The 23,102-nt window shown below is 42.0% G+C and overlaps 1 protein-coding gene across 2 annotated transcripts in view; it reads right to left on the bottom strand.

Moving 5' to 3' along the window:
• Positions 1–23,102, bottom strand: part of acbd5a (acyl-CoA binding domain containing 5a) — a 119,916-nt gene that overhangs the window by 42,391 nt on the left and 54,423 nt on the right. The window contains exons 4-6 of one of the 2 annotated variants that reach the window (XM_080211618.1): positions 17,547–17,664; positions 17,312–17,344; positions 6,804–6,929 (exon numbers count right to left, since the gene is read on the bottom strand). In XM_080211618.1, coding sequence (XP_080067744.1) covers positions 6,804–6,929; positions 17,312–17,344; positions 17,547–17,664 — 277 coding nt within the window. The remainder of the gene's footprint in view (positions 1–6,803; positions 6,930–17,311; positions 17,345–17,546; positions 17,665–23,102) is intronic. The other variant, XM_080211627.1, reaches the window with a different exon arrangement.

Genomic DNA, 23,102 nt, shown 5'->3' with positions numbered 1-23,102 from the left:
CTGGAAATCTGAAACTCACGTCCTAGAATGGATGTGGGGTCAATTAAAATTTACAAGATTGATGTAGCGAGGATATGGAATCAAAAGGTAAATAAATGGAATTGAGGTAAATAGCAGGTATTATTTAACTGAATTGTAGATAGCTGCAAGGAGTGAATGCTCTAACTGTGTTCCTTTTTGGCACATGGGAGATAGTGTAATTTACTTTTGGTTTAGAGAGAAGCAAATTGAACATGAGTCACTCTTACCATTTGTACTTTTGACTCATGTCATTTCTGTGAGTGAACAACAAGATTAGCATGCTCAACACCTCTTAGAAGGTTTGAATTGGAAATTTATAAATTAATACATCCAGTTTTAAAATTAGAACTGAACTACTCTATTGTTTTACTTGCTGTTCTATTTATCGTCTTCAGCTGTTTCTTCTTCCTTTAGTAGAAGAACTATTGTTTATTTAACTAAGCCATCCCATCATTTCCTCTGTTGAAGTTAAATAACTTACTGCAGACTCATAGTTCCTGCATCAACCACACCCAATGGCTTGCATTTAGTAAGTGATGTCATTAGAGGGGGGGAAAATCTGCTATGGAGCACTGAAATCATAGATGAATTCAGTAAGAGGATTAGATGGAAGGACATAATTAAAAGAAGGGAGTGTAATTGAATGGAATAAATGGTTTCAACTGATGTTTAAATACAAAATAAGTTTTGCAACAGCAGAATTATCCATTTCCTGCTAATTTAATCCATCATTTCCAAAGAGTGCCTTTCGTGCTAGAGCTATAGATCTTAACAGGTGACAATTCCCATGGCAGGCGAGACCAGAAAATCTACCCTATTGAGTTTATTGTAATTCACAATTTAATTGAAAGAATATGCATGGAGATGTGTTGTATACTTACGAGGGGAGCAGATAGTAGAATACCCAGTTACCTTGGACAAAAATTGCAAAGCCCAAGCTCCATCAATGAAGTTCAGTCATTCTATGCCCATTTTGAGCAAGAGGTCAACGAGAGCACGTCCTCCATCCCGGAAGCCTCAGTCGAACCTGGGTCAAGGTCACCTTTGCTAGTGTTGCAGCAACCTTCTCAAAAGTCAATCCACGGAAAGCAACTGGCCAAGAAGGGGTACTCGGACGAGCACTCAGGCCCTGCGCAGACCAGCTGGCGAGGGTATTCGCAGACATCTTCAACTTCTCTTTACACCATTCTGGAGGTCCCTACCTGCTTCAGTAAGATGATCTTCATCCCAAAGTAAAGCCAGGCAACATACCTTAATGACTATCGTCTGATGGCTCTGATATCCATCATTATAAAGTGCTTTGAAAGGTTAATCATGGCACAAGTCAATTCCTGCCTCCTGGACTGCCTGGACTCACTACAGTTCATCTATCGCTGCAATATGTCCACAACAGATGCCATCTCCCTGGCCCTACACTCAACCCTGGGACACCAAGGTAACAAAGACACCTGCGTCAGACTCGTATTCATAGACTACAGCTCGTCCTTTAACACCATTATCCCTACAAGATTCATCTCCAAACTTCATGGCCTGGGATTCGGCTCCTCCCTCTGCAGACTTCCTAACCCACAGACTGAAGTAAGGATAGGCAACAACTCCTCTTCCACGATCATCCTCAACGTTGGTGCGCCGCCAGGCTTTGTTCTCAGGCCCATACTATACTCGTTATACTCCACTGACTATATGGCTAAATTCCCCTCCAACTCAATTTTCAAGTTTGCTGATGACACCATTGCTTGAGATCTGATCCACTACAAACAATGACAAGACACAGTATAGGAAAGAGATAAAGAATCTGGTGTGATGACAATAATCTCTCCCTCAATGTCAACCAAATGAAGGAGATAGTCATCGACTTCATGAAGTATAGTGGAGGGCATGCCCCTGTCTACATTATTGGGGATGAACTAGAAATGGTCAAGTTTTTAAGTGCCAAGATCACCAACAATCTGGCCTGGTCCCAACATGCAGATGCTATAGTTAAGAAAGCCCACCAATGCCTCTATTTTCTCAGGAGACTAAGAAAACTTAGCACGTCCATAGAAAGCATCCTTTCTGGTTGTATCACAACTTGGCATGGCCCCTGCTCTGTCCAAGACCGCTATAGGAACCAAATTAAAAAGCAGAACCAACAAGGTGGTAAGCTCTGGATTACTACCTGAGCCACGTGCAAATTGGCACAGGGTCAATAAGATTAAGGAGGCGAATGCATGGCTCAACGATTGGTGTGGGAGGAATGGGTTTGAATTCATGGGGCATTGGCACCAGTATTGGGACAGATGGGACCTGTTCAGATGGGATGTTCTTCGTCTGAATCGTGCTGGGACCAGAGTCCTGGCGAATCGTATAACTAAGGCTGTAGTTAGGGCTTTAAACTAATTAATGCGGGGGGAGAGAGTGCAGGAGTATGGGGAATTACAAAATCAAAAGTAAAAGAGAGGGTACGAGTACAGGTTAATGTTGAGGACATTCCACTAGTTAAAGGAATAGAGGGCACGGGAGAGGTTAGTAGCAATTCAACAAATCAGGTCCAGATAAAGACTGGTATAAAGACACTTTACCTGAATGCACAAAGCATTTGAAACAAAGTGAATGAGTTGATGGCACAAATCAGCACAAATGGGTATGATCTAGGGGCCATTACAGAAACATGGTTGCAGGGTAACCGGGACTAGGAACTGAATATCCAGGGGAATCAGACATTTAGGAACGATAAACGGGAAGAAAAAGGACGTGGGGTAGCTCTGTTAATAAAGGATAATATCAGGCCGGTAGTGAGAGACGATGTAGACTCCAAGGAGCAAAATGTGGAATCGTTGTGGGTGAAGATAAGGAATAGTAAGGGGAGAAAGTCACTGATGGGTGCGGTCTATAGACCCCCAGATAATATCTTTGAGGTGGGGCGGGCCATAAACAAGCAAATAATTGATGCGTGCAAAAACAAAACGGCAATAATCATGGGGCATTTTAACCTGCATATTGATTGGTTGACTCAAGTCGGGCACGGTGGACTTGAGGAGAGTTCTTAGAATGCTGTCGGGATAGTTTCCTTGAACAGTATGTTACAGAACCTACGAGGGAGCGAGTTATCTTAGACCTGGTACTGTGTAATGAGGCCGGTAGAATTAGGGATTTTCTTGTGAGAGATCCTCTTGGGATAAGTAATCACAATATGGTTGAATTTCTGATACAGATGGAGGGTGAGAAAGTAAGGTCCCAAACCAGTGTCCTCTGCTTGAACAGAGGGCAGTATGATAGGATGAGGGCGGAATTAGCTCATGTAGACTGGGGACGCAGACTGGTTGGTAGGACTGCTGAGGAACACTGGAGGATTTTTAAGGAGAATTTTTTTTCAGTACTCAGCAAAAATATATTCCGGTGATAAAGAAGGACTGTAAGAAAAGGGATAACCAGCCGTGGATAACGAAGGAAATAAAAAAGAGTATTAAATTAAAAACCGATGTGTACAGAGTGGCTAAAAATAGTGAGGAATTAGAAGATTGGGAAAGGTTTAAAAAACAACAGAGAATGACAAAGAAAGTGATAAAGAAAGGAAAGATAGACTATGAAGCTAAACTAGCTCTAAATATAAAAAAGATAGTAAAAGTTTTTACAAATATATAAACAGGAAGAGAGTGGCTAGAGTGAATGTTGGACCCTTGGAGGACAAGAGGGGGGATTTAATGTTGGGAAACGAGGAAATGGCTGGGACTTTAAATAAGTTTTTTGTGTTGGTCTTCACTGTGGAGGGCACAAATAGTTTACCGAATATTAAAGATAGAGGGTTGGTAGGAGATGAGGTACTTACTACAATTACTGTTACTAAAGAGGTAGTGCTTGGTAGACTAGTGGGACTGAAGGTAGACAAGTCCCCAGGACCAGATGGAATGCATCCCATGGTGCTGAAAGAAATGGCAGAAGTAATAGCACATGCATTAGTGGTTATTTATCAAAATTCGCTGGATTCTGGGGAAGTGCTGGCGGATTGGAAAACAGCTACTGTTACGCCGCTGTTTAAAAAAGGTAGTAGACAAAAGGCAGGTAACTACAGGCCGGTTAGCTTAACATCCATAGCTGGGAAAATGCTGGAATCCATCATTAAAGAAGAAATAGCAGGACACCTGAAAAAGAACTGTTCAATCAAGTAGACACAGCATGGATTCATGAAGGGAAAGTCATGTTTGATGAATTTACTGGATTTTTATGAAGATGTGACAAGTGCGGTAGACAGAGGGAAACCGGTGGATGTGGTGTTTTTAGATTTCCAGAAGGCATTCGATAAGGTGCCTCACAAAAGGTTGCTGCAGAAGGTTAGGGTACGCGGAGTTGGGGGTAAAGTGTTAGCATGGATTGAGGATTGGCTATCTAACAGGAAGCAGAGTTGGAATAAATGGGTGCTTTTCTGGTTGGCAGTTGGTGACTAGTGGCGTGCCGCAGGGATCGGTGCTGGGGCCTCAACTGTTTATCATACACATAGATGATCTGGAGGAGGGGGCTGAGTGCAGGGTAACAAAGTTTGCTGATGACACGAAGATGAGTGGGAAAGCGAATTGCGTGGAGGACGTGGAAAGTCTGCGGAGAGATTTGGATAGGCTGGGTGAGTGGGCAAGGACCTGGCAGAGTATAACGTTGGCAAATGTGAGGTTATCCACTTTGGAAGAAATAATAGTAGGATGGAGTATTATTTAAATGGTGAAAAGTTGCAGCATGCTACTGTGCTGAGGGACCTGGGGGTCCTTGTGCACGAATCGCAAAAACTCAGTCTGCAGGTGATCAAGAAGGCGAATGGAATGTTGGCCTTGAGAGCGAGGGGGATAGAATATAAAAGCAGGGAGGTCTTGCTGCAACTGTACAAGGCACTGGTGAGGCCACAACTGGAGTACTGTGTGCAATTTTGTCCCCTTATTTGTGAAAGGATATATTGGCCTTGGGAGGGAGTACAGAGAAGGTTCACCAGGTTGATACCAGAGATGAGGGGGTTAGTTTATGAGGAGAGATCGAGTAGATTGGGCCTGTATTCGGAGTTTAGAAGGCTGAAGGGGGATCTTATAGAGACATACAAGATAATGAAGGAGCTAGATAGGGTAGAGGTAGAGAGATTCTTTCCACTTCGAAAGGAAACCAGAACTAGAGGACACAGCCTCAAAATAAAGGAGAGTCAGTTTAGAACAGAGTTGAGGAGGAACTTCTTCAATCAAAGGGTGGGGAATCTCTGGAATTCTCTGCCCATTGAAGTGGTGGAGGCTACCTTGTTGAATATGTTTAAGTCACAGGTAAATAGATTTCTGATCGATAATGGAATTAAGGGTTATGGGGAGCAAGCGGGTAAGTGGAACTGATCCACTACAGATCAGCCATGATCTTACTGAATGGTGGGGCAGGCTCGAAGGGCTAGATGGCCTACTCCTGCTCCTATGTTCTTATAAACTACAAAGGGTCATGAACAAAGCCCAGTCCATCAGTCAAACCAGCCTCCCATCCATTGACACTGCCTACACTTCCCGCCGCTTTGGAAAAGCAGCCAACATAATTAAGGACCCCACACACCTCGGATATACTCTTTTCTGCCTTCTTTAAATCGGGAAAAAGATACAAAAGTCCAAGGACATGTACCAACCGACTCAAAGATAGTTTCTTCCCTGCTGCCATCAGATTTTTGAATGGACCTATCTTGTATTAAGTTGATCTTTCTCTACACCATATGACTGTAACACTACATTCTGCAGTCTCTCCTTTCCTTCTGTATGTACGGTATGCTTTGTCTGTACAGCACACAAACAATACTTTTCACTGTATACTAATACGTGACAGAAACTAATCAAAAGAATTAGCTGCTTATCAAACAGACATTATTGTTACTTTAAGTAGCGGTTAAAAATCTGTAGAAACCCATTCTGCAATTCATAATTTCAATCAGAACTATAATTCGTTGCTAAAATCAGCTGTCAGGATAGCTGTAGCACACTGGTTCAGCCAGCCATGCTGTAGAGTAGCTAATGGCAGCTGATTCTTCATGTATCTTACAATTTGCGCCATAACTGATTTGAATAAGTATAAACCCGTAAGCTGGAATGGCAAAATATTAAGGCAGGTCAGCTTCTTTAAACAGATGAAACCAATTGCACAAATCAGCTTATGAATAGCTTGTACCACACTATTGTAGCCCAATCTTCTGTAACATTAGTCAAGATACTAAATTGGACAAGTTTCCAAGTAAGTCTCAGATCAAACAATTTCACCGGTAGTACTTTAAACTTGCACACTGATCTACAGCTTCTAAATGCTGATATGGGTCACGTCAGCTCCTGTTCTGACGACCTGGGTTCGAATCCTGATACGGCAGATAGTGGAACTGAAATCCAATTAGAAAAATATCTGGAATTAAGAATCTACTGATGACCACGAAACCACTGTCCATTGTCGGAAAAACCCATGTGGTTCACTAATGTCCTTGAGGGAACAAAATCTGCTGCCCTTACCTGGCCTGGCCTATATGTGACTCCAGAGCTACAGAAAGTGGTAACTGCTCTCAGGCAACAAGGGATGGGCAATAAATGCTGGTTAGCCTGTGATGGCTATGTCCCACAAATGAACAAAAAAAATGTTGTAAACCAGAACATTCATACAGCTCAAGTTCATCCAGTAGGAAATATGACATTTCTTGTAAACCCACATTTTAAAAATTGCTAAATGATTCATGTATAAGGTACAAAACATATTTCAGGTGTTGATGTCATTGGAATGTTGCGATGATTAAGAAAACTGTAATCAGAACAATTTACCTGTTTCATCATCATCATCAGTTATATCATCATCCGCCTGTTCAGATTCTGCACCACTATCATTGCCTTCAACTTTTCCATTCATTTTGTTACAGTTATTGGGTGAGTTGAAAATATTGCCAAGATCTGGATATTAAAAAAAAGTTGTTCAAAATATCAGCCAAATATATCATCAAGTATAGAAGAAAAAGTCATTCATCCCATAAAAAATATTCTTTGGATAGCATAAATTTCAATATTCAATTTTTTAAAAATTAGACCAAAGCACAAATTTGGAAATTTGACAGAATCTAACAGTCATTCTTTTTTCAATAATATGTAGGCATCGCTGGCGAGGCCAGCATTTATTGCCCATTCTCAACAGCCCTTGAGAAGGTGGTGGTGAGCTGTTTTCTTGAACCACGGCAGTCCATATAATAATTACAATAATTGCCATCTGCCATTCCTGAATATCCACCTAATTGTTCAGTTTTCTGGAATTCTACTAATTTTCACTGACTCTTGCCCAAGTTACAAGGTTATAGATTCAAACCACACTCCTGGACTAACATATAAATGAGGTCTGAAAGAGAGTGTTGGATGCAATGTTAAAATCAGGACTACTGTCTGCCCTCCCAGGTGGATATAAATGATTCCTCGGCACTATTTGAAGAGAAAGAGTTTTCTCCTGGCTAATATATATTGCTACGGATTTGCATCAGATGGAAAAGATTGAGTTTGTGGATATTAAGGTGGAGGACATGTTAGAACTTTTGAATTCTATCAAGATAGATAAGTCGCCGGGACCAGATGGGATATACCCCAGGATACTGTGGGAGGCGAGGGAAGTGATTGCAGAGCCCCTGGCGATGATCTTTGCGTCGTCAATGGAGACGGGAGAGGTTCCGGAAGATTGGAGGATTGCGGATGTAGTCCCTATTTTCAAGAAAGGGAACAGAGATAGCCCGGGAAATTACCGACCGGTGAGTCTGACCTCAATGGTTGGTAAGCTGATGGAGAGGCTTCTGAGGGACAAGATCTACGAGCATTTGGAGAGGTTTGACATGATCAGGAATAGTCAGCATGGATTTGTCAAGGGCAGGTCGTGCCTTACGAGCCTAGTTGAGTTCTTCGATAATGTGACTGAACACATTGACAAAGGAAGTGCCGTGGACGTGGTGTACATGGACTTCAGCAAGGCGTTTGATAAGGTCCCCCATGCAAGACTTCTTGAGAAGGTGAGAGGGCATGGGATCCAAGGGCCTTTGGCCTTGTGGATCCAGAACTGGCTTGCCTGCAGAAGGCAGAGAGTGGTTGTGGATGGGTCTTTTTCTGAATGGAGGTCAGTCACCAGTGGAGTGCCCCAGGGATCTGTTCTAGGACCCTTGCTGTTTGTCATTTTCATAAATGACCTAGATGAGGAAGTGGAGGGATGGGTTAGTAAGTTTGCTGATGACACGAAGGTCGGTGGTGTTGTGGATGGTCTGGAAGGATGTCAAAAGTTGCAGCAGGACATAAATAGGATGCAGGACTGGGCGGAGAAGTGGCAGATGGACTTCAACGCGGATAAATGCGTAGTCGTCCATTTTGGCAGAACCAACGGGATGAACGAGTACACTATCAAGGGCAGGAGTCTTAGTAGTGTTGAAGAGCAGAAGGATCTTGGGGTCCGGGTCCACAGGACTCTTAAATCGGCCTCGCAGGTGGAAGAGGTGGTCAAGAAGGCGTATGGTGTACTGGCCTTCATTAATCGAGGGATTGAGTTTAGGAGTCGGGAGGTAATGCTGCAACTTTATAAGACCCTTGTCAGGCCTCATTTGGAGTACTGTGCGCAGTTCTGGTCGCCTCACTATAGGAAAGAAGTAGAAGCTATTGAAAGGGTACAGAGGAGATTTACAAGGATGTTGCCTGGACTGGGGGGCATGCCTTATGAAGTTAGGTTGAGGGAGCTGGGTCTCTTTTCCCTGGAGAGACGAAGGTTGAGAGGCGACCTGATAGAGGTTTATAAAATGTTGAGAGGAATGGATAGGGTGGATTCTCAGAGGCTATTTCCCCGGGTTGAAATGGTCGCTACGAGAGGACACAGATTTAAGGTACGGGGAGGAAAGTACAGAAGTGATGTTAGGGGTAAGTTTTTCACTCAGAGGGTGGTGAGTGAGTGGAATCGGCTGCCATCAGTGGTGGTGGAGGCGAACTCGCTGGGGTCTTTTAAAAGACTTCTGGATGAGTATATGGGGTTTTATGGGATTGGGGGTTATAGATAGGTGTTGATGTGATCGGCGCAACTCGTGGGCCGAAGGGCCTGTTTGCGCTGTAGTGTTCTATGTTCTATAAAAAAGATCCAGTCATTTTACTTCATTGCTGCTTATGTGCAGATTTGCTGCCATATTTCCCAACATTATAACAATTCACTTCAAAAATGCTTTATGAACTGTAAAATGCTTTGTGATGGCCTAAGGTTGTCAAAAGTGCATTATAATGCAACTGTAATTGGTCAGTTGGCATCATAATTTAATTGCAAATTTCAGGACATTAGAGCTATGGCTGAAAAGAGAGAGATGCGTTGCCAAAGCTTTTAATATTTTGTTCATCAGAACAAAATCAAGAATGCCAAATTTCAAATGATTACAACAATGTACAATACAGGAGAAAAGGATGCTGATTGATAGCCAAGATGTTGCCATGGAGGAAGCCACAGGAAACTATAGGCATATGAATAAACTACAAGTCACTGGATAATACTAAAAGAGCCCAAGGCCTGAACATGTTCTGTTTGTTTGCAGATAATAGATCCCTGTGCATGAATGTAGGTCACTTCTGGCAAATAGAAATGAATTACATTAGGAGCTTAACTAATTATCTTAAAATGGTTGGTAGCATAGCTATTAGCGCACTCAGCATTGTTCAACAACTGCTGCCCGATGCAAAAATTGCTTAACAGCAGATATTTTGTATTGGACTTTGCAAACACAGACTGGTTGGGTACAGTCTGTGCAAGATGAAAAGTTTCAATATCATGTCTCTCTTTTCAGCAATATTCAAATTTGGTACTAACCAAGCAAACATTAGAATTTCCTTCTCCAAACTATTTTACAATGCAAATTGCAAGAGACACACTGCGAAAATGTTTTATTTTAACACAGCTCCTGGAAGGAGATGGAGAAATTAGAGTGGAAATTCCAGGGCACGGATTCACATGGTTCAGGGCATGTTAACCATGGTGGGGTAAAGGAAACAATGGATACACAAGGGTCTAGAGTTGGAGAAGTAGAGATCAGAGAATTGTAGGACTGGACGATGTTTCAGCAATAGAGGATGATGAGACCATGAAGGGATCTGAACAGAAGGATTTAAATTTATGTCATTAAGAGACTAGCTGTCAATGAATTTCAGTGAGCACAAGGGTGATGATTGACAAAGATTGCTGCAGAATAGGATACTAACAGCAGGATTCCAAATATACTAAAATTGATGGAAGGCTCTCCAGAAGAGCACTGCAGTACTCAAATCTGGAGATGACAAAGGCATGGGGATGCAGGGGAAGAGACAGGCTATGTTATTGAGATGCTCATTGTGATGGTAACGATACGGGCTCAGAAGCACAGCTAGAGGTAAATGGTATGCCAGTGCTTCAAAAAGTTTGGTCGAACTGGGGACAGTGGCAGAGAAGTGATATGTATTTGTGGAAAGGGCAGTGCTTTAGTAATGACTGGAGGTCATCTCAGGGTTTAATGGTAGGAAACTGTGGCTCATTCAAGACTACATGCCAGACAAATAGGCTGACAATATACAGGGGCAGTGCAGTAAGAACTGTCAAGAAATGTTTGAGATGTTGGGCTAGTTGTCATATAGAGAGCACGAAAGCACGCGAGAGAGAAGCTGACCCTAGAGCTCCAGTTGATGTCTCCAAAGAAAGTGTGTAGATGAGGAAGAGGAGCACTGAAGCATAGATTCTTGGAGGGCTCCTGAAGTAACAGTATGGAGAAGAGAGATTATTGTTATAAATATTATGACTTAACTACTGTTACGTGTTTATGTCTTAATATTACAACAGTTTTCTAACTGGGGTGGAAATATGATTTTGCTGGAGATACATGTTTACTGGAGCAAACTCCTGAAGCGTGAAGACCACTGCTTGTTTTTATTTTAAAACCAAATTTACTTGCAGCTCCTTCATGCAACAGATCATCTTGCATAATGAAGCTAAAACGCATAAGTAATTCTTGAAACTTATTACAATTGATCTCACATCATGTGCTTGTTACAGTCTCCGTAGAGGCCAATAACATTTTAAACTGGAATGGAATCCCCACAACGCCAATGGAAAGAAAATCACAAGACAACATTCCAGCCTTCATTGTGTGGCAAACAGTTACACTACGATTTTCTCTGGAGCAGCCCATTACTAGCCACAGGGTGAGCTTGCTGTCCAAAGGCCATCCAGCTTGAAAGCAGCAACAGGACATAATAACGGGTAAGTGAGGAAATAGGTTGCCCTTCCAACTTTTTTTTAAAATGACTTTTGCAGCCAGACCATGGCAGTTGGACAGGATGAGGGTAATCCCTCAACAGTCTGGTCTGTGACTGCTGCTGATCGAGACAAGTAGGATCTCCAAGCCTGATAGCACTGGGACACTGATCCCTATGCCACTTGGTAGACACAACTAGGCAGCTAAACTAGTCCCTACTGTCTCTGGGAACTTGGAGGCCTCTGTTCGTGGGCCTTAACAGGTCCATAATCACCTACCTGCCCTGCTGCCCCTCCTCATTCCATCTTCAGGCAAATGATGTGGCAAACAGATGGAACTGAACCAGCACACAGGCTGATGGCACGATTTTAGCTGCCATCCATTTTTGTTCTTGGTGAGGGATGCAAATCAAGCTCCTAGAATGTCCTTCTACTGCTTATAGGTTGCACAAATAAACTAATTTCTTTTTTTAAAAATATCCATAGTAAAATTAATGAATTAAAGACGCAATTAACAGGCCTTTAAAATCAGACAGGACATTACACCCAGAAGCCTTATTCTATTTTTACCGTATAGCAGCTTTCAAACTGTGCTGTAACTAAGCAAATTATTGCCCATGGGTCCAAATTAAAATTAAAAATTTTCTTCTCTTCCTGGGCAATCCCACAGGACTGAGGATAACTTGCTTCCATTCCAGTTCAATGGGTTCTGAGGTGGCTGATAAAGTCAATGCATGGTCTGCAGACTGCCACACATAGCGACACTGCTTGTCGGACCCGGTAGATAAGTTGCTGGGAGGTTTGTGCTCTTTTTCCAACACTTCAACTTACATGTTTCTAACCAAGTCTCTCGATATGTTTGATGTCTTCCCGAATTAACCTGTAATTTGATGGGTCAGAAAACAGGGACTTGCACGACCATGAGTTAGTGGGATGTGACTTCTTCAGAGTCACACTGAGTAAATCGCAAAGCATTTCCACTGTCCCCCTGCTGTGACCAAGTTCCGAATAGAGCAGCTGCCTCAAGGGTCTGGTGTCAGGCATACGAATGACATGTCCCACCCAGAGGAGCCAGCTGTCAGTGATTAGCACCTTGATGCAGGGCATCTCAATTTGAGAAAGAACATGGTTGTTGGAAGGGGTACTTATTTTCTTTTGGCAATCTTGTAAATGCACCATGAATGGTACTTTGAGTGCTTTGAGATGCTTGCTGTAAGTTGCCCAAGTCTCCCAAATATATAGGAGTGTGGGTTCACAGCTGCCCAGTAAACAATGACCTTAATTTTGAGTTTGAGATCTTCGTCCTCCAATGCTCTTTTCTCTGTCAGTCTAGCCCCGAAATAACAGAGGCAACAGAAGCAATGCTGCAAGAAAGTTACAAAAGGCCTCAAAGGTTTCTAGGCGTCCAGATAACCAATAGCCTATCCTGGTCACCCGTGGTGACACTATAGTTAAGAAAGCACACCAGCACATCTACTTTCTCAGAAGACTAAGGAAATTCGGCATGTCTGCTACAACTCTCACCAACTTTTACAGATGCACCATGGAAAGCATTCTTTCTGGTTGCATCACAGCTTGGTATGGCTCTTGCTCTGTCCAAGACCATAAGAAATGACAAAGAGTTGTGAACAAAGCCCAATCCATCACTCAAATCAGCCTCCCATCCAGTGACGCTGCCTACTTCCTGCTGCCTCAGCAAAGCAGCCAGCATAATCAAGGTCACTATGCACCCTGGACATGCTTTCTTCCGTCCTCTTCCATCAGGAAAAAAATGCAGAAGTCTGCTTCCCATCCAGTGACGCTGCCTACTTCCTGCTGCCTCAGCAAAGCAGCCAGCATAATCAAGGACACCATACACCCTGGACATGCTCTCTTCCGTCAGGAAAAAAATGCAGAAGTCTGAGGTCATGTAAAACTGACTCAAGAACAGCTTCTTCCTTGCTGCCTTTCATTTGATTTTTGCCATCAGACTTTTGAATGGATCTACCTCATATTAAGTTGATACTTCTCTACACTCCAGTTATGACTGTAACTATACTTTGCACCCACTCCTTCCTTTCTCTGTGAATGGCATGCTTTGTCTGTTTAGCAAGCAAGAAACAATACATTTCACTGTTTACATGTGACAATAATAAATCAAATCAAAGATCCCACCAGGGCAGCCCTTCTGAGTCAGCACCTCACTGCCAACCACTCAATACCAGGACATAAGAACATAAGAAATAAGAGCAGGAGTAGGCCATCTAGCCCTTCGAGCCTGCCCCACCATTCAACAAGATCATGGCTGATCTGAAGTGGCTCAGTTCCACTTTCCCGCTTTCTCCCCATAACCCTTAATCCCCTTGCCTACCAAAAACCTATCTACCTGCGTCTTAAACATACTTAGCGAGGTAGCCTCAACCACTCCAATGGGCAGAGAATTCCAGAGATTCACCACCCTTTGAGTGAAGAAGTTCCTCCTCAACTCCGTTCTAAACTGCCCCCCTTTATCTTGCTGCTGTGCCCTCTAGTCCTGCTGTCCTTTCTGAGCAGGAAGAACCTCTCCACCTCTACCCTATCCATCCCTTCCATCATCTTATATGTCTCAATGAGATCTCCCCTCATCCTTCTAAACTCTAATGGGTGCAAGCCCAGTCTATTCAGCCTCTCCTCATAGCTCAACCCCCTCAACTCCGGTATCAGCCTAGTGAACCTCCTCTGCACTCCCTCCAAGGCCAAAATATCCTTGCGCAGGTGCGGCGACCAAAACTGCACACAGTATTCCAGCTGCGGCCTCACCAGTGCCCTGTACAGTTGCAGCAAGACCTCCCTACTTTTATATTCAATCCCCCTCGCTATGAAGGCCAGCATCCCATTTGCCTTCCTGACCACCTGCTGCACCTGTAGGCTGGGTTTTTGCGACTCATGCACAAGGACCCCGAGGTCCCTCTGCACCGTAGCATTCTGCAGCTTTTCACCCCGTAAGTAGTAGTCCTTCGTACCATTATTCCTACCAAAGTGGATAACCTCACACTTGCCAACATTGTATTCCATCTGCCAGGTCCTCGCCCACTTGCTCAGCCTATCTAGATCCCTCTGCAGACTTTCCACACCCTCTGCACAATTTGCCGTTCCACCAATCTTGGTGTCATCAGCAAATTTCGACACCATACACTCGGTTCCCTCCTCCAGATCATCTATATAAATGGTAAATAGCTGAGGCCCCAGCACCGATCCCTGGGGCACTCCACTAGTCACCAACCGCCAATCTGAATAGCACCCATTGACACCCACTCTCTGCCTCCTATTAGACAGCCAATCCCCTATCCACGCTAACACCCTACCCCCAACTCCATGCCCCCTAACCTTCTGTAACAACCTTTTGTGCGGCACCTTATCAAACACCTTCTGAAAATCGAAAAACACCACATCCACTGGTTCCCTCTATCCACCGCACTAGACACATCCTCATAGAATTCCAATAAATTCGTCAGACACGACTTCCCCTTAATGAAACTGTGCTGCGTCTGCTCGATCAAACAATTCTTCTCAAGATGCCTCGCTATTTTCTCCTTGATTACGGATTCAAGCATTTTTCCTACAACAGACAACAGGACCTACACAGTGTGCCACTGTACTTGGTCAAGCCTAATAAGCATCATAACAAGCATCTGCAATGAGTTCCTTGGCTTCTCTACCAAGAGACATCACAACTGGTTTGATGAAAACAACCAAGTTATAGAGGAGATGATTCAGCAACAATGCAAAGCTTTCACAGACAGGAAGCTTCACCATACTTCAAGAGAAAAGCAGCATTTCTACAGGTGTCTGAAGCCAATGATGCAACATAAAACCTGCAAAATAAAGAATGATGGGTGGAAAGTCATGGGAGATCCAACAATATGCAGACACTAATGAGGGGAATTTCATAGTAACTTCATTGCAATGTTAATGTAAACCTTGTAACTAATAAAGAAACTTTTTTTTTTACTCTTATGTCATTTTTCTAACATTATCAAAAATCTATTGACCAAGCACCCACCAGAAAGGCAAGCATGGAGGGGAGCTCAGCATTGTCACAGAACAGTCAGTGTTCATTGGAGAAAACATTTTGAAGAGTTCCTGAATCTACTGAAACTCTGTCTTCAACTTAGGATCTTCAACTCTATTCCTCAATGCACCATCCATGTGCCCAGTGTCATGCCAGTCCGAAGCAAGTTGAAAATGGCATCCAGTAGCTGTAGAACAACAAAGCTTCTGGAGCAGATGAAAGGCCAGCCAATGTTCTGAAACTCTGCAGAGATACACCCTGTCACAATTGGACAACCTCATATCTCTCATCTGGGAAAAGAATGCATGCCAGGGATCTCAGGAACACAGTAATCATGACAGCGTTTAAGAGGGAAACAAGTCTGGTTGTGGTATCTTCAGTGGAATCTCCTTGCTGTCTGCTAGATGGAAGATAATTGCAAGGATTCTCCTCAACTGCCTGCAACCAGTGGTTGAAGAACTCCTTCCAAAGTCATGGTACATTTTCACCTCTCTCAAGAGGCATCACAAAAATGCTCTTCATTGTGCAGCAACTGCAAGATAAGTGCAAGGAACAGCACCAACTGCTATGCACAGTCTCTTTAGACTTCATGAAAACCTTCAATTCTGTCCATGAGGAAGTCTGCCAGCGTACCCTCCTCAAATTTGGCTGTCTTCAGAAATCTGTCACCATCCTCCACCTACTCTGTGATGACATCAAAGTCAAGATCTTCACTAATAGGACCATTATAGACCCTATCTCAGGTCAAACAAAGCTGCATCACTGCACCAACCCTCTTTTTGAAGACCTCACTTCCAGCAAAATACTCACAAACATGGAGATCATTTATAGAACAGACAGAGAATTGTTCAACCTACACCATCTTCAGTCCAAAACCCCTCCAATTCATCACTGAATTCCAGTTCGCAAGTTCTCCCTGTGTCTGCGTGAGTTTCCTCCAAGTGCTCTGGTTTCCTCTGCAGTCTAACGATCTGTAGTAGGTGGATTAGCCAAGGTAAATGTGAGGGGTGAAATGCTCCGAGAGTCTGTACAGGCTTGATGGGCCAAATGGCCTTCTGTTCAGTAGGGATTCTATGTAGGTGACACTTGCATGTGCACTTGCTCAGAAATTGAGCTCCAGTCATTGTCAACTCCTTCTCCAAAGCATATGAGAAAAGGGGCCTGTCACTGGACACCTGGAAAACTAAGGTCCTTTTCCAACGATGTCTCATTGCACAATACCTCTGCCCATCGAGTAAGATCACAGACAAGATCCTAGGAACTGGAAACTGTTTGATGACCAGGATCTCAAACACAAGACCAAGGCCGGGGTCATAAAAATCTTTGGTACGGCAGTTGACATTTAAGAAAAGAGTTGTCAACTTTTAAGTTTGAAGCAGATTTATCATCGTTGCCACGGTTTTAACTCGATTCACCACTGTCAATTATTGCAGCAGTCTCAAATAAAAAATTGTTGCCAAACAAACTACTGCTTAAACTCCCTTGGCCTAATGCCAATTTGTGGAGAGTTTGTTGTTAAATAGGCTGAGTGAATAACAAGAGTAAACTGCGCTTCTTTTAGGTTTAAATCTTGATTCAATTGAAAACAATTAGTTGTTGTTTTCTGTAATTAGTCTTAATGTCTACTGCTACTATAGTAAAAACTGAAAAAGTAATATTTTTTATTGCCGTACAATGCCCACTTCAACCAGTCTCAACCTCATGTTGAACTATTCAACTATGACATAACTACTTCACCCAAAGATCAATTCTTCACTAACTGATAGCCTTTCACAAAATAATACCATCTTTTTATTTGTAGAAAAAAAATGAACTTTATACATAAAATCAGCTCTTTTGACATAAATAAAATGTTTATCCAATACATTAACCACCCTTGGAGATGCACCTGTGACTGGGCTTGAGGGTGATGCATTCAGTGGACTATTTTTCAGCCATCAGATCTTAGAAGTACTTTCAACAGCAAAAGCTAAAGTAAAAAAACAATCTACCACTCAATAACAGTAATGTTAAACAAATGTGGTCCCTTACCTTCAAGTGACTTAACCACTTTCTCCAATCGGCCTGCACAGTCAACGCAGGATGCAGGAAGTAGAATAGCAGGACACTTATTATTTAAGCATGTTTCAAACAAAGGATAATGCAATGTTTTTTAAAAGCAGAATATAAATCATTTTCAGTTGTTGATTGGATTAACATAAACAAGAGTTAAAAAACATCAAATAAGAATCATGGAAATGTTGTACAACTTTCTGAAAAGTCTAACCTGCTGAGATTGCATAAGGCGATATTGGTTGTTTTTTGTCATCAACAAGTTCATAAAACGGTCCAAGAACACGAAGCAGCTCCTCCACCTCCTCAGTCATTGGCATGGACTCAAGGATCTATAATGCAAAAAGCAGATAATTCACAATGTAATACGATTCATAATGTAATAGCATAATACCATTGAGTAACATGGAGGTAACCTCTGCTCCATGCTTGAAAAAGAACATTGAATAAGAGCTGGAAAATTCCATTCATCAAGCAGTTTGAAACATCTGGAATTGCAAGAAAATGACTCAAACTTCTCCCCTATTCCTAGCACTGCAACCCTGTTTATATCAGGAGTAGCTTCTACTTGGACCCTCACAAACGACATGATTAGGAGCAAATAGCAAGTGCCAATGCACAATTTTGAATGTAAATTTACAGGAAAAAAAACACATTTAATTGATAGCTACACAATTCCAAAAATGATCGCATTAACCCAAGTTCCATAATTCACAAACTAAGGAAGAATTACTCCAAGTAATTAATCATGACTGTTAAAATATTCTACTAATCGGTACTTTTAAAAGATACAAAATGGTTAATTATAAATTTTTTTTAAATTATAGATTTTTATACCATTTTGTTTAACATTTCTGTCTCTCTCAATAGCAGCATTCTAACTATTGACACAATTGTTTGCACCTTGATAATCAATTCTGTTTAACATCAGGAGCCCTACTCTGACATGGCAACCTCTGTCACCTTCTTAGCTAGCTGAGTTTTCCATTTTGCCTCATCTCTTCCAGACAGTGAGCCTCCAGAACTAATGACCATCAGTGACTGTTTTCTTCCTGCCTGTGTCAATGTCCACCATTTTCATATCTTGCTTGTAGGTGTCCTTGTAGCAGAGTAATTGATGTCCAGCAGGTTGTGACCCATGGCCGGTTTGCAGTACAGAAGCTCTTTGGGTACACAACCATCACAAAACATAGGGATGAGAAGCAGGATTGGGCCTCAAGCCTATTCCACCAGTTAATAAGATCGTGGCCGAATGATTGTAACCCTACATTCCATATTCCCAGCTACCCCCTATAACATTTAATCCAAATTTGCATATGACACAAAACCACTTCAGTTATTAGTGTCACAAGTGGGCTTACATTGACACTGCAATTAAGTTACTGTGACAATCCCCTAGTCGCCACACTCCGACATCTGTTCAGTACACTGAGGGAGAATTTAGTATGGCCAATGCACCTAATCAGCACATCTTTTGGACTGGAGGAGGAAACCAGAGCACCTGCAGAGACGGGGGGAGTGTACAGGCTCCACACAGACAGTGCAAGAGAATGCAAGTTGTGAGGAGGAATGTAAGGAAGCATCAAGGGGTCTTGGACAGGCCAAGTGGATGGCAAGAATATGCAGATTAATATAATGTGAATGTGTAAAGTTATCCACTTTCGGTAGAAAAAAAATCAGAAAGGCAGAGTATTTTTTCAACAGCAAGAGGTTGGACCTGGGTGTCCTTGTCAATGAGTCATTAAAAGCTGGCATGCAGATGTAGCAAGCAATTAGGAAGGAAAATGGCATTTTGGCCTTCATCGCTTTGTGACTGGAATACAGGAGAAAATGTATAGATCCTTGGCGAAACCACACCTTGGGTTTCTGAGGAATTTTGGTCTCCTTATTAAGGAATGATATACTTGCCATAGAAGGAGAGCAGCGGAGGTTCACTGGATTAATCTATGGGATAATAGGATTGTCCTATGTGGAGAAATTGAGGAAATTGGGCCTAAGGTTTTGAAGAATGAGAGGTGATTTCATTGAAATTTATAAACATTTTTTTACAGGGCATGACAGGGTAGATATAAATGGGATGTTTCCCCTGGCTAGTGAATCTAGAAGCAGGAGGAAACAATCTCAGAACATTTAAGATTGAGATGAGGAAGAATTTCTTCACACAGTGATGCATCGTTGGAATTCTCTACACTATCAGGCTGTGGAAACTCAACATTGAGAATATTCAGGACAGAAAGTGATAAGATTTCTAGACATGAAAGAGATCAAGGGATATGGTGACAGTGGGGGGAAAAACAGCGTGCATTGTCATGACCCGCTTGAATGGTGGAACAGGTTCAACAGGCCAAATGCCCTACTGCTATATTCCAAGAAACTTCAACGGTTCACAATTTACACTTAGTATATAAGTCAATCCCATGTTCAGAGCCTCAAAGGTCAACTTACATGTGGCAAACAATAGGAACGTCCATTTCTGGTTGTTGAACTTATATAAAGTCAGAGTTTCATAAAAAGATTCAAAGAAATTGCTGAGGCTTCTTAGTTTACTTCTACTGGGGAACACAAAAATTGCGGAAAATATAATTAAGTTTTTATTATAGACTGAATGCGAGGTTGTTCTTTGTGAAAAACCCAAAAGGTTAAAAATGAGCTATTTTTTAATTTTCAACGAAAGCTAATGTTTACATTTGATTTGATTATTATTGTTACATGTATTACTGTATGGTGAAAAGTATTGCTTCTTGCATGCTATACAGACAAAGCATATCATTCATAGAGAAGGAAATGATACAGTACAGAATATAGTGTTACAGTCATAGCTAAAATGTTGTGAAAGATCAACTTAATACAAGGCAGGTCCTTTCAAAAGTCTGATGGTAGCAGGGAAGAAGCTATTCTTGAGTCGGTTGGTTTGTGACTTTTGTATCTTTTCTGGACAAAGAAGGTGGAAGAGAGAATGTTCGGGGTTCGGCGGTCCTTAATTATGCTGGCTGCTTTGCCGAGGGTGTGTAGACCAAATCAACGTAGGGGAGGTTGGTTTGCATGATAGATTGGACTACATTTACAACCTTTCGTAGATTCTTGTGGTCTTGGGCAGAGCAGGAGCCAAACCAAGCTGTGATACAACCAGAAAGAATGCTTTCTATGGTGCCTCTGTAGAAGTTGCAGAGAGTCATTGCTGACATGCCAAATTTCCTTAGTTTTCTGAGAAAGTAGAGGCATTAGCAGGCTTTCTTAACTTTAGTGTCACCACAGGGGGACCAGGACAGGTTATGGATCTGGACACCGAAAAACTTGAAGCTTTCAACCATTTCTACTTCACCCTTGATGAAGACAAGGGCATGTTCTCCACTACGCTTCCTAAAGTCGATGACAATCTCCTTTGTTCTGCTTTAGTTGTTTTTAATTCTTAAACTTGAATATTTATCAACTAATAATGCTCAATAATCAAATTACACACCCTCCACAACTAGTACTTGAATTACATTATTGCAAAGCTTGCAGAACACCTTTTTAATTCTGGCACCATGTTAGGATGAGTTCTAAACCAACTTAGATGTTCCCTTTCAATAAAAGGCAACTTTGGATATAGGGCTAGAGACCTTTGCTCGCTGTGTATTATGCACGCTCACAAATGGGCCCAAGGCCCTCACTTTCAGAGCTGAAAAATGACCAGTCTACACCAAATTACTCTTAAAGGTGATGTTAGCCATTTACGCTGCTGCCAAGCATGAGTAACACAAGTGACATTTTTCACTAACAGGATGCTGCCAACCACAGAAATGAGTAAAGTGAGATATGAATTTCAGTGCTGGCGTGCTGCCAAGTACATAAGTTGCACATTCCAACAAAATGATGGATCAGATCAAACAGCACAATCCTGTTTGCAATTTGCGGAGTGCTACTGCACTCAACAAGTTCATGCTTGCAAAACTCAGAACATATCGTTTAATGTTAGATATGATGCCATGATTGGTTAGCACTTCCTTTGATAGCATATTTCTTTTTGTCAACAGGACTCAAGTTGTGTACTATGAAATGACTATTTAGAATACTTCTGCAATACAATCAGTGCACAGGATCCAGAGTTAGTCAGATTCCAACCACAGATACTAACAACATGCAAAAAAAACAGGGAATAGGGAGAATCAGAATCTCTATTAAAGAAAAGTAGATGTGAACACAAATTCCAAAAACAGGTAGATCCACCCAAAAACGTACAACTGTATTTGCAGAAATGGAATTCTAAGAATGGATTACTCTATTAAAGGATAGTTGGAATAAGCTATTATAAATGATCAGGATATGGTTGGAAGTATTGCAAAACAGTGTTCATACCAGCTTGCACAATGGAGGATTGTGGATAATTTCTGTAATGTGATACCAGGAGTCAAGAGTCATGGAACACTTGGCAAATTGTCCCTGTATAGATTAGGGTCACTTGACAACCAAGGGCAAGGATGAATAGAAAATCTGCCAAAGTAGCAATCAGTGAATTCCCGTGGAGATCTGTCCAAAGATTATTATCGTCTTTAACGAATGTTGAAAATATGGAATAATTTGGCTGTAGATGAGACAAAGATCAGTGGGTCGCCAATGAGTAGAAAGGAACTCGACTGTCTTAAGAGATGATAGGACCAATTATGTAATTAAACAAGCAGACTTAGGAGAATTTATAATGGGAAAGGCAAAGAAACTAAACAAATACTTCTTGTCCCATTTCACAGAAGACTGCTGCCTCATAGCGCCAGGGACCAGAATTTAATTCCCAGCTTGGGTGACCATGTGGAGTTGACAAATTCTCCCCGTATGTGTGTCGGTTTCCTGGAGTTCCAGTTTCCTCCCACAGTCCAAAAGATGCGCTGGTTAGGTGTACTGTCATGCTAAATTCTCCCTCAGTGTACCCAAACAGGCTCTGGAGTGTGATGACTGGGGGATTTTCACAGTAACCATACTGCAGTGTTAATGTAAGTCGACTTGTGACACTAATAAATAAACTTAAATGGATATGACAACAGGACACGACAAAATAATGGTAGGATCAGCAGAATCAAAAGGAAATCATGTTTTAAGAAACCTGTTCGGAGTTTTTTTTGAGGATGTAACCAGCAAGAACCAGTGGAGGCCGTATATATAGATTTTCAAAAAGCTTTTAATAAGGTCCCACTCAAGAAGTTGGCAAACAAAATGAAAGGAACTAGGGGAATATACTGGTTAATAGTTAACGTTAACGGAGAACTGGTAAACAGACAGAAAACAGAGGGCAAGAATAAATGGATCACTTTTAGATTGGCAGCCTGGGACTAGGGAGATATTACAAAGTTCTTGACTCAAGCTACACACAAACTTTGTGATTTAGATGTGAGGATTAAATGCATTATAGAATCCTGACATTCGACCTATCAAATCTGCACTGACTTGCACCCATGCCCTATCCCTTATTAATAAGTCTACTTATAATATTAATAAATAATAAATCCCTGTAACCTCACCTATTTGCCCCACAAATCCCTCTAACCTTGGCATCTAGGAACACTAGGGAGCAATTTAACAAGGCCAATGCACCTAACCTGCACATAGTGCAGAAGGAGGCCATTTGGCTCATCAGGTCTGCACCGACAATAATCCCACCCAGGGTCTCTCTCCCCCCCCCACACACGTTATCCTGCTGATCCTTCTAACATATCACATCCTGGGACACCAAGGTTAATTTAGTATGTCTAATCATACCAACCCACTCATCTTTGGACTGTGGGAGGAAACCAGAGCA

Source organism: Carcharhinus amblyrhynchos, chromosome 2 (genome assembly GCF_965287045.1).
Source record: "Carcharhinus amblyrhynchos chromosome 2, sCarAmb.v2.hapA, whole genome shotgun sequence".
Classification (NCBI taxonomy): Eukaryota; Metazoa; Chordata; class Chondrichthyes; order Carcharhiniformes; family Carcharhinidae; genus Carcharhinus; species Carcharhinus amblyrhynchos.
The sequence above is the reverse complement of the archived record's forward strand: the minus strand, read 5'-3'. Positions and strand labels throughout refer to the sequence as shown.